Source organism: Simochromis diagramma, unplaced genomic scaffold (genome assembly GCF_900408965.1).
Source record: "Simochromis diagramma unplaced genomic scaffold, fSimDia1.1 OVJJ01000381.1, whole genome shotgun sequence".
Lineage (NCBI taxonomy): Eukaryota > Metazoa > Chordata > Actinopteri > Cichliformes > Cichlidae > Simochromis > Simochromis diagramma.
Genome location: NW_024386737.1, coordinates 315031 through 327560, shown reverse-complemented (window position 1 = coordinate 327560; position 12530 = coordinate 315031). Strand labels below are relative to the sequence as shown.

The 12530-nt window shown below is 40.6% G+C and overlaps 1 protein-coding gene across 1 annotated transcript; it reads right to left on the bottom strand.

The window, feature by feature from the left end:
- Nucleotides 1-2668: 2668 nt before the first annotated feature.
- Nucleotides 2669-12493, bottom strand: zgc:110699 (uncharacterized protein LOC325371 homolog). Its single transcript, XM_040007984.1, has 7 exons — nucleotides 11681-12493; nucleotides 10550-10606; nucleotides 10347-10420; nucleotides 8936-9074; nucleotides 8544-8637; nucleotides 7837-7908; nucleotides 2669-5883 (listed from the first exon to the last, which is right to left on the bottom strand). The coding sequence occupies exons 1-7, from the start codon at nucleotides 12126-12128 to the stop codon at nucleotides 5775-5777; spliced, it is 993 nt and encodes a 330-aa protein (XP_039863918.1). The 5' UTR covers nucleotides 12129-12493; the 3' UTR covers nucleotides 2669-5774.
- Nucleotides 12494-12530: the final 37 nt, after the last annotated feature.

Sequence of the window (12530 nt, the reverse complement as noted above, 5' to 3'; positions counted from 1 at the left end):
CAGTGCTCATCTTTGAAGGATGTCTCAATTCCTAAAGTACATTTCCACCAGAGATGAGCAAGAAGAGAGGATGTTTGCCTGTTGAACTATCCATTGCAGGACTGTTTTTGGCTCCTGTGAAAGAGAAGCAAACAGCTTGACCCATTATGTGACTTTGTGCTTTTTTAAAAATCCTTATTTCCTCTGTCTAAAACAAGCTGAAAACAAGATAACCTGCAGGGAATGAGAGAGTCAATCTCCTGATTGACTCTGGCAATGAAAAAGACAAAGAAAAGAAAAGAAAAAACAACAGCAGATGGGTGGAGGTTTTGTGTTCACAACCAGAGCTCTGTGTCTGAGATGACCTGGTATGAGATGACCATATTGGGGATATCTCCTCTCACTGGTGTCCTAGTGACCTAAGAGTAGAAAAAAAAAAGGCTGACACTGAACCTTTAGAGCAGCCTGAAGCCCGTGGTTTTGCCTCACAAGGATTCCTTGTATATACATTGACATCATTATTTACTTAAACTTTGGCCATATTTAATATTAGCAACCACTGTAGCAACCACAGTATAATTATGACAGATAATAAGAAAAAAGAAGATTACCTCTGATAATCAATTACAAATCTAAATCACTGTTATCTCAAATCACTGCTAATCTCTTAGCAGTGACTTAAATATTTCTAAACTGCAGCTTATGGATGTAAACAATCATTATATTAGCAAAGTCTGAAAAACTCGCTTTGATCAGCAGATTTGAGACATCTTTTGTGGATACAACGTGTTCACTTCACCTGGAAACAGCAGAGTGAGAGACAAATAAAGTTTAACATTTAATTTAACATTAATATATTCAAAGTAGGTGAATAATCTTACTTTGAAGGTACACATTTACATGTGATTAAAGTTTAAGTTGGTCTAACAGCAACACATCTCAGTACAAACTTAAAAGAAACTCAAAGCCTGCTTAAATGCACATGCTTCCCTATTGGCTGTCTATCTGCTAACGTATGTGACAGGCAGCTTGTGATTGGCTGTTTCTATAACGATGCAGGTATGACTCATGTTCTATTCTGAGTCAGAGTTGAAGAGGGGTCCTGACCTTTCATCTCCTTGGTGACCGTTATGATGTCACCACACCTCCTTGCTGTCATCATCCTCTTCTGGCTCCCTCTGTCTCTGTCACTAATCCACACAGGTCGGTTGGCATCACAGGCGAGGAGAGCAGTGACATAAAAGCTCAAAGGCAGAGGACATTCAGTTTATCTCTGCGTGAGTAAATGATGTGCCCACTCTCCACCACACAGTCACTACCAGGCAATTACTATTAACCCTGCCTCTGCTGACCCTGATAACAGGCCTGAGCGCATTCATTCATGGCCAGTAGACACGAGAGGCTGTCCACTGCTGATCTTCATTAATATCCAGTCATACTTTTTTATCACTGACTTTCTTATCCAAGTCTGTTGATGTTAAACTACAGTGTCAGAGCTGGTAGTGAAAATACTGAAAGCAATGAGGGAAAATATATTTGGTACATAAACAAACAAATTAAATAAATTGTGCACCTGAACTTTTGCCCTTTGCCAGGAGGGATAGGTTCCATTCCCCCATCACGATAAACTGCATAAGCAGTTAAGAATATGGATGGAGGAAAATAATACAGGAAAAAATGGAAACAACAGGTACAAACAGGGAAAATAAATCATAACAAATGTATGTTAACACAAAGGCAACCTCAACAAGAAATGCAGTGGTGGAGTGGTTCATAGTTTTGCCTCACTGCCAGAAATTCCTGGGTTCAAATCCACCATCTGACCATTTTCTCTGTGTGGGGTTTGCACTGTGGGGTTGGACTGTGGGGTTGTTTTGATTTGTGATTATAAGTGGGCCACATGTGTTAATGCGACAGATCAGTGACACATCCGGGGTGTGCCCAGCCTGTTGCCCTATGGCAGCTGGAATCTGCTCCAGCGCCCCAGAATTGGATAAGCAGAAGAAAATGAATGATTGGAGTTAATGCCTACAAAATTATTTTAGTGCACATAATGGCCTGATAATTTATCTGTTGAGATGATTATTATTTCTAATTTTGGCACTTTCTGTGCTCCGTAACCACTGACCAATATGTCACAATCTATGCCCAACTAGTGCCACAAGTAATGTATTGAGAGATGAGAGTTGAGCATATCAGTCGTTTGGACTCACAACACTTAAAAATTAAAAAATGCGCTCCTCCTTAGTTTACAAGAAAAATCAGTTTGTCCCAACAATCCTTCTGTCATCTTGATCAGTAACAATGACAGAAATATAAACAGGTAATCACAGAATGATCATTAACTGAATATCTTTTCACTGTAAACAGCATAACACTGAGGGTTTATGAGAAGAAAATCTAATTATAACTTTAAAGCTAAGATCTGTAATTCTCTGAAGATGTTGATCTCTGTGTTTATATATAAAGCGTATGGGGTTCTGTGGCTGCTTGTTGGTGGCAACTGGGTGGAGCAGTTGATGGTCACGGAGTGGACAGAGCGGAGTGATGGAGAGCAAGCACATATCCAATTTTCCATTATGTCTGTACGAATAGCCGGAGATAGATTGGTGAGTATGAGCAGTGAAGTCTGTAAGAAGCCCAGTATTTTTCCTCCCTGTTGGAGTCTGACTTATTTTCTGTCTCTCACAGTCTTGCTTTGCACCGTCTGCCTTTTTTAGATGTCTCTCGCTGATCATAAAGTTCAGAAGTTCAGACAAAAGGGGAGATGCATAGGAAAAAGCAGAGACATGGTCGAGTAATGCCAAGACTGTAATGAAAGCCAGCCTCATTCTTCACACACTGTTACATCATCCACACACTCCAACAACAAAGCCAAGTCAAAGTGTTTCTCACACACTGATGAACTCTGCTGACTAGAAGGATTCCAGTGTTGATGAATAAATTATAAATGAAAACATTAAAGCACAAAAATGACCTTGTAAAAATAAATATGTGATTTTCAGTCTTCCATGGCAAAGATATTGGCATTATCTTCTGCTATACTAGTCTTTCTCTCTTCAGGGAAGTTTTTTCCACAAGATTTTACAATTTACTGACAAAAAACCCTGTAAAGGGATTGAGGTCAGGTCTTTGTGGGGGTCACTCAACTCCTTCCACACCAAAGTGGGTGGTTAAATATGTATTGTTTGTGCATGATGTCTGCACCAAACCAAATGATTGTACCGCCCCCTGCTGGTGGGTGGAACATATTTAAAAAACAACAACATGTTTTTTGTGAATAGAAAATAAATGCAAACGCTTGCGTTTGCACCTAGTAAACATACATACCAGACTAATAACATTAACATATTGTATTTGTGTTTTCAGTCATCCTACATCATTCCAGGGTATCTAAAGTTCAATCTGATTATCTCTAGAGCCACTCCTAATGCCTATAACCACTGGGACCACTTTGGATTTTACCTTCCACATCTGCTCCAGTTGGTACTTCTCTATTATCTCATGCTCCTTCTTCCCGATGTTGCTGATAGATTGCCACATCTATCACAGTTGTGGTCTTCTGCTCCTTGACAACCATCACTGTGTCAGGATGGTTGACCGGTAGCCGTTTCTCTTTTTTTAACTGGAAGTCCCACAGGACTTTAGCCCTGTTGTTCTCAACTACCTTTGGGGGTGTCTCCCATCAGGATTTGGGGACTTCTGGTCCATATGGGGCAGACATGTTCCTGTACACTATCCCAGCCACTTGGTGTGTCAGTGTTCATGGTTCTTACATTCTGCTACTTTATGCAGGATAGTCTTCAGGGCACCTTTGCACAGTCTGCAGCTTGGGTCCGGCCAGATCTGGTAGATTTTTGACTCAATGGATCTTTCTTCTGAGGCCTGTTCTTGTGCTGCCATGATCAGAGCCTCTCTGCTGTACTTTAAGCCACTGGTACCTACTTCCTTAATCTCCCAATGGCACATCACATGCAGGGCTTGGTCATCTATGACAATTCCTCCTCCTTTACTTCATCACCATCTGTCTTCAGCTGCCTCAGGCTTTCTTGGAGTAGCTCATCTCAGGTGGATGTTTCAGATGTATTTATGGATGCTGACACTTTCTAATCATCTCTTTCCCTCTTTCTTTATTGCCTCAGGCTGGACTTTAGAAGGAGACCTCTCTGTGTTGTGAAATGCTTTTGTGTCTTCACATAAGTGGCATCCATCTCCTCTGGTGGCCAGATTGCAAATGAGTATCTGATGAATGATGGCGTGGATTCTGCTGGTTTCTCACGGCCTGTCTTACCTTTTCAAGGTATTTGGCTGTGGCTAACCTTTGTGCATCTTTATCATTGCTTCCATTGGCCTCTGGGATACCCATTTACTTGTAAATGTCCTGTATATCTGCTATCCTCCCTTCTGGTAGCTCCACCCATTCAGTCTGGATCACCTCTCCTTTCTTTACAACCCTTCGACCACATTTATCCAGTCCAAATCAAATCCTGATGTTCTCGTTGTAGATCCTCGTTAGATAGATCAGTGAGTTAATGTTTCAGTCACTCCTGGGATGCAACGTAATGTCATCCATTTGCAGGTGGTAGCTCACGGTCACTCCACTCCTGAATCTATAACTGGATCCACTCTCAGTGATGAGCTGGCTTATGTGGTTGAGGCCTATGCAGAACAGCAGTAGGTGCATTGGAGCTGGTCTCCAGTGTTGTCTTCCACAGTCCCATTAAGTTCTGAATAAATGTTATTAGTGTACTATTAGCCTTTACAAGTATCCATATGTGGGGCACTGAGTCGTAGGCTTTCTAGCAGTCAGTTCAGACACCACTCAAGTGTATTGCAGCAACTCATGTGATTAGCTGATTGTGTACATGCCTAGACATGGGCATTTTGATCTCATGATCAAAATGGGAAAGAAATGTGATTTTACTGATTTGAGTTTACAGGAAGTCAACTGAATAACCGTTTTTTACAACTCTGAATTTACAAAGCAGATGGGCTACAGCAGCAAAACTGAGGCTACAATTTGCACAGGCTCAAAAAAACAAAAAAACAAACAAAAACTGGACAAATGTTACCTGGTCTGATGAATACTGATTTGGCCCAATTAACATGAAAGTATGTTGGAAAGGTACATGTACATCCTGCCTTGTACTGATAATTCAGTGGTAGTTTAATGGGGTGAACGATATTTCTGTTATGTATTATTTAAATGCCACCCCAGACCTTGCTGTTGCTGCTAACCATTTCCGTGCCTTTATGACCACACTGAACTCATTTTCTGATAGCAGCATAACACATGATGTGTGACAGAGCTCAGATCATCTCAAACTGGTTTCCTTAACATGGCATTGAGTTTACTGTACTCAAATGGCCTCCACAGTCATCAGATCTCAATCCAACAGAACACATTTGTGATGTGGTGTAGCAACAGATTCACAGAGTTGACAAATTTGCTGCAACTGTGATGCTGTCATGTTAATGGATCAAAAGAGTCAGTGAAGAATGCTTCCAGTAGCTTTTTGAATGTATGCTATGAAGAATTAAGACATTTTTGAAGACAAAAAAAAGACTCCAACCCAGTAGTATCAAGGGATAACTAATAAAAAGTGTCTGGTGAGTTTATATTTTTTAAATCCTGGTCTCATCACCCATAAATCCAGAAACCCAGACGTTGCATGATAACTCTCAGTCTGGATGTGAGATACGGGAGATATCTAACACTAAAACAACTAAAGTAAAAAACAAAAAAACAACCCATTATACACTACATTTTTTCCATGGGGGTTTGTTTGCTGTTGTCACCACTGCATGGTCTTAGATCTGGTCAGTTTCCTGGTCAGAGCATGACGAACAGTCAACATGTAGGAGCGACGTTCAGGCAGAGGGCGCTGCTGATCCAACACCAACCTGTGGCACACACACACACACATACACACACAATCAAACAGCACATGAAAAAGAATCATAAAATCCTCTGGGCTCTAACAGTACACCCTAGAGAGATGTCTAATTATTGTTTTTGCTTTCCAGTATCGTTCAGGAACTTTCCTATCACCATCTACAGTGGGGCAAAAAAGTATTTAGTCAGCCACCGATTGTGCAAGTTCCCCCACCTAAAATGATGACAGAGGTCAGTAATTTGCACCAGAGGTACACTTCAACTGTGAGAGACAGAATGTGAAAAAAAAATCCATGAATCCACATGGTAGGATTTGTAAAGAATTTATTCGTAAATCAGGATGGAAAATAAGTATTTGGTCAATAACAAAAATACAACTCAATACTTTGTAACATAACCTTTGTTGGCAATAACAGAGGTCAAACGTTTACTATAGGTCTTTACCAGGTTTGCACACACAGTAGCTGGTATTTTGGCCCATTCCTCCATGCAGATCTTCTCGAGAGCAGTGATGTTTTGGGGCTGTCGCCGAGCAACACGGACTTTCAACTCCCGCCACAGATTTTCTATGGGGTTGAGGTCTGGAGACTGGCTAGGCCACTCCAGGACTTTCAAATGCTTCTTACGGAGCCACTCCTTTGTTGCCCGGGCGGTGTGTTTTGGATCATTGTCATGTTGGAAGACCCAGCCTCGTTTCATCTTCAAAGTTCTCACTGATGGAAGGAGGTTTTGGCTCAAAATCTCACGATACATGGCCCCATTCATTCTGTCCTTAACACGGATCAGTCGTCCTGTCCCCTTGGCAGAAAAACAGCCCCATAGCATGATGTTTCCACCCCATGCTTCACAGTAGGTATGGTGTTCTTGGGATGCAACTCAGTATTCTTCTTCCTCCAAACACGACGAGTTGAGTTTATACCAAAAAGTTCTACTTTGGTTTCATCTGACCACATGACATTCTCCCAATCCTCTGCTGTATCATCCATGTGCTCTCTGGTAAACTTCAGACGGGCCTGGACATGCACTGGCTTCAGCAGCGGAACACGTCTGGCACTGCGGGATTTGATTCCCTGCCGTTGTAGTGTGTTACTGATGGTGACCTTTGTTACTTTGGTCCCAGCTCTCTGCAGGTCATTCACCAGGTCCCCCCGTGTGGTTCTGCGATCTTTGCTCACCGTTCTCATGATCATTTTGACCCCACGGGATGAGATCTTGCGTGGAGCCCCAGATCGAGGGAGATTATCAGTGGTCTTGTATGTCTTCCATTTCCTGATGATTGCTCCCACAGTTGATTTTTTCACACCAAGCTGCTTGCCTATTGTAGATTCACTCTTCCCAGTCTGGTGCAGGTCTACAATACTTTTCCTGGTGTCCTTCGAAAGCTCTTTGGTCTTGGCCATGGCGGAGTTTGGAGTCTGACTGTTTGAGGCTGTGGACAGGTGTCTTTTATACAGATGATGAGTTCAAACAGGTGCCATTCATACAGGTAACAAGTGGGGACAGAAAAGCTTCTTACAGAAGACGTTACAGGTCTGTGAGAGCCAGAGATTTTCCTTGTTTGAGGTGACCAAATACTTATTTTCCACCCTGATTTACGAATAAATTCTTTACAAATCCTACCATGTGGATTCATGGATTTTTTTTTCACATTCTGTCTCTCACAGTTGAAGTGTACCTCTGGTGCAAATTACTGACCTCTGTCATCATTTTAAGTGGGGGAACTTGCACAATCGGTGGCTGACTAAATACTTTTTTGCCCCACTGTATAAGAAAATCTTTTGTACTACCTTTGTTTATTGCAGTATGACAGGGCGCAGTCCATCAGGAGCAGTACTGACTGTTGTTTTGAGTATATTTAATTAATAAAAATGTTGCATTCATAGTAGAAACACTAAAAAAACACGCTTAAAACCTGACTAGCATGGATATCACATGTCTGACAAAACACAGAAGAAACAAACCTGATGAGCTGAAGCACTGCTGCTTCCACTGCTAGGACTGCTTCAGCCACAGACAACTCTCTGAAACCACACCTAAACACACAGAACGAAATCAATGGCTCATTTAGTTAGCATGCAAGGAAATAGTTTTTACTTACTTTATTTAGCACTCAGACTTTGTAGGCACCATATAGTGGAATTCAGGCTGAGCAGAATTGATATCCAATACATACACTACTATACATAAATATTTAATTCTGTAACAAAAATGTGAAATTCATTAATAAAATATTGACCATTTAGTCAAAAAAAAAGCTTGTTTCCATATAATTTATAGTAGACTACATGCTGTGTGCCTCACCATCCCTCCATGCGTACATTATACATGAAGTAAGAGGGAGTAACAGCAGAAGCTCCAGCTCAGAGCACAGCATGAATCAGTGACAGCAAATTTGGCATGGATTAAGTCAGAAACAGCATAAAAGGGGGCACTGGGGTTGCAAAGTGGTTTGCAGATGGACAGCAAAGATGGGCAGGCTAAAACAGCTTCAGCTGGGATTTGCCAGCTGGTTGTGTACAAGAGTATCAGCTTACGGTTACAGCCCAGCTTGACTGGACTGACATTATTCTTAATCAATGACAAAGTTATTTTATTATCAAGTATAACAAAGACAAGAAAAGCATTGTACAGTATTACCATGCACATATGAAAACATGAGCACTCAAACCTTAAATCCTTGGCTAGTCTCTGTCCTTCGTCTGTTGTCACCTGCCTGCCGATTTCCAAATCTGCCTTATTGGCGACCAGCACCGCGGGAACCACTGACACACAGACACACAAAGTGAAGTGACAATAAACCATCACGATGACCCTATGGCACGCAGTTTGGAGTCATTCTGTCAGCACACTACTAACAGAAGACAGGGTGGCACAACCAAACATGGAATCTACGTCCACTCAATCTGTGAATATGTGGGTGTGTTTATGTGTGTATGTAAAATTGAAAATAGACACATATCAAACAGAGACAGAACAGAGGCCTGATGTTTGTGTGAAGAACAGACTGTTAGTTCAGTTTTCAGCAGCCGTTTTCTCATACAGATCAAAATATCTTCCCACCCAGATTCTGCTTGGTTTGGTCAATGAGCGTCTTGAGTTGTGGGACCTCCAGGAAGCTGAAGCGCTGTGTGATGGAGTACAGCAGCAGGAAACCATCAGCCCAGCGAATGGAAGACTCCAGAGAAGCTACAGAGCTCTCCTAGAGGAGAATATATCATCAAAAAGTTTTCAGATTTATTCATAAACAATAGACATAGCTGGATATGTGTTAACAGGCTAACACTGTCACACTAACATCTACTTCAACATCACCATCTCACATGACAAGCTTGTCTTTGGACAGGATAAAACATTGTGTTACTTAACGTAATCCCTGGTTCTTTGATAACAGAGTGAGGTGTTTCACTACGCTAAGGCGATTCCCATAGTGAAACGAAGTTAGAAAAAGAACCTAGAAACGTCTTGCTATGGGGTGGCCAATACAATACTGGACTCCCTTGCTAATATTTCTTTATTTTTAAAGATTCTGTGTATAGTATTAATAACAAGAAAACACAATCCAAGTTCAATGAGAACAACAAAAGGTATAAGTACAATCCCTGAAGATTCTTAGACTTCATATACAACAATATGAAATAAACATACATTTATATACTATGAACATATTATACATACTATATCAGAATAGGAAGCGGTAGAAGTTGAACACTTATCGAGCTCTACTCCTTTGATCTTTGGAAAGTTAATTAGTATTCTGTGTCCTACCAACACTTAGTCCATGGTTGATGGAATTTAACTTATATGATGTCTTTTTAACTTTCAGCTAGTACTCAAAGCACTTTTACACTCCAAGCTGCATCCACAGGTATTTTTATTTTATCACTCATGCACACCCACAAAGAGGATCTTCAGTATCTTTCCCAAGCACAACATACAGATGCAGGAGCTGGAAACTGAACTACCTACTGGTAGAATTAGGAAACAAGCAAGAAGTGTAATGGGTGTAACAACTGAAACAAATGGCATTACTTGAGGACCATGAGTGACAAAATGAATGAACTAAACACAACATTAAATAATTAATTTAACATTGAGTAAATTAATTAAAAAAGGAAATAAATAAAACATTTTTCTGAAGTTTTAAAATAAATGAATTGCTATTTAATTAATTAATTACATATTTATAAAATAATTTCAATTTTAATTACTGACATAGTCAATTAATTATTTAGTGATGCAATTAGTTAATCTATTTTGGCACTTGTGACCCTCCATACAAAAACTTGTTTGCAAATTATTTAAAAACAGCACCAACAAACCCCCCTCTAAAGTTTGCTTTTACGTGGCAGAACAAAAAAACATTTGGAAATTTTGCAAAATAAATGCTTTGATTTGAAAAACATAACAAATAATTTGGACACAGCAAAAGTCTAGCCTTTTAAAAAAACTACAAATAAAAGCCAATATTTACCTTCCAAGTTAAGTCCAGAATCTCCAGATCGACAGCTTCCTGATCCACCACCCGGCTGCATTTGTAGGTCACCTCTGAAGAACACACACACACAGACACACACAGAGAACTGTGTCACTTTCAAAAATCCTGCCAGTGAAGAACTCAGGTAAGTTATGTAATGTTTACTGTCAGCAATGCAAAAATATTTACCCAGGTCTTACCCTTTTTATGGTCGTATTCACCAATAAATCGCTTGGTTATGAAACGAACACACAGCGCTGGAGACACAAAACAGACGCAGTGGCTGAAGGCAAGAAGCATATTTCTAACACATTCTGCACAGTCGCACACACACAAAGTTCCTTTTAGTCATTTGAATCTGATCTAAAGCATCCCGTGCTCACGTCATGCCTCCTTATGTGAGTGTTGCCTTCAGAACGACCCTCTTAGTGACTTTATTTAAATAAATGCACAAGTGCTTCCTTTGTGTTTGGGTGGAAAGAGCCCAAAGGCTCGTGTCTGTTTGACTTTCATGTCTGCTATTTAAGGCCTTGCTGTATTTTATCAGGATAAAGGTTAAACACGCTTGTTTAAATCATCACTTGAGCCTTTACACCTGGAAAAACACTGAGTTTATTTTCAGGCATGCTGCCCACCACTGTCACAATCAAATCCCAGCATGCAGACTTTGTTGACATTGTGCATAGATGTTTTGTTCCCTGAAATTTACTCTGGTCCTTCTAATATGAAGGAAATTAATGGAATTTGATGTGTGAGCCTTTAAACCATTGACAAAGTGCCGACAGTTAAATCTGGCATTGCTATTTTTGTAGTTTGCTATTCGCATTAGTCATTATACTGTAAGAATGTATGATAACTTTTACTCATCACACGTCTTATGTTTCCTCAGTTATTTTCGTAGGAATATGTGTAATATTAAAATGTTATGGGTGTGTTGTAATGTCTCTATAACTGTGCCATGAATCTGTCTTCTCAGTGCATGAAAGCAGCTGAGCTCATAGTCGAGCGCACAAACATTTGAGATGAAAAGCAACAAGTTTGTCTATTACACTCAACTGAAGACGAGCTATTTTTAGAGCTGGACAAAAGTAGCAGACCTATATGACGTTCAAAACATAGCAGTGGAGGTAATGGAGGTACATGTCAGTGCTATGAAAGATAAACACTCTAGGTTTTCCATTTTTAGCAAAAACCTTTAAACCGTGGCTCGCAGTTAACCCTAAACTTAACCTCTTTCATGCACTGCTGAGATGCTATCTGATTCAGAACTTAAAAAGCACGTCCCCCTCTCTGCGTGCCTGTGGTTTTCAGCTGCTTTGTCTCCAGCTTACCTGTTTTCCCAGTGTTCTGAGCTCCCAGAATGAGAAGTTTAACTGGAACCATTTTCCTGTTGTAGCCAAAATTAGTCCAGCGTGTGCCCTGCTGTTTGTCCCCGATTGATGCCCTGCAGGGAAGAGCAGAGGATGCTGAGCCAGCTTTGGGAGACAAAACAAAAGTAAATGTAAAAATAATAAAAACTGCACACAGTCTCAAAGAACTGAGAAAGAGCACGAACAATGAAGCTAGAAACTGAATAGAAGACTTACTACTGCCATAGTACTGACCATAAAGTGAAAATAAACTCCAGATATGGGGAGTAGTAAAAAACAATAAATGAACTCGCTGCTTGGTCTTAGACACTGAGCAGACAGAGAGTGGAGAGATGAGACTGTCTCCTCTTCTCTCCTGTGTCCCCCCCCTCTCTCTCTCTCTTAGGTAACTGCATATGACAGGAGCCATTTGTCTGTGGGAATGGCGTCCAACTCCGAGCGCACATCCTATTTTGGATCCATTGAGAACAAACACACAGGCACTCCTTTAACTACTTAATCACATCAAAAGCTCGCCTCTATCTACAGAAGTTCTTTGACAACAGATATCGACCCAGAGTCCAGAATGATCTCAAGCCTCACTATAATAACTTTGAGACTCAGGTGAGTGGCTCTGAGTGCACATACTTCAATTTCAGAATGTCAACTGGGCCAAGAGCATATTTTGGAGCTCAAGTGTTTCTTAGAGTTTATGGTAAAAATGGCCTGTATTTATATAGCGCTTTACTTGTCCCTAAGGACCCCAAAGCGCTTTACATATCCAGTCATCCACTCATTCACACACACATTCACACACTGGTGATGACAAGCT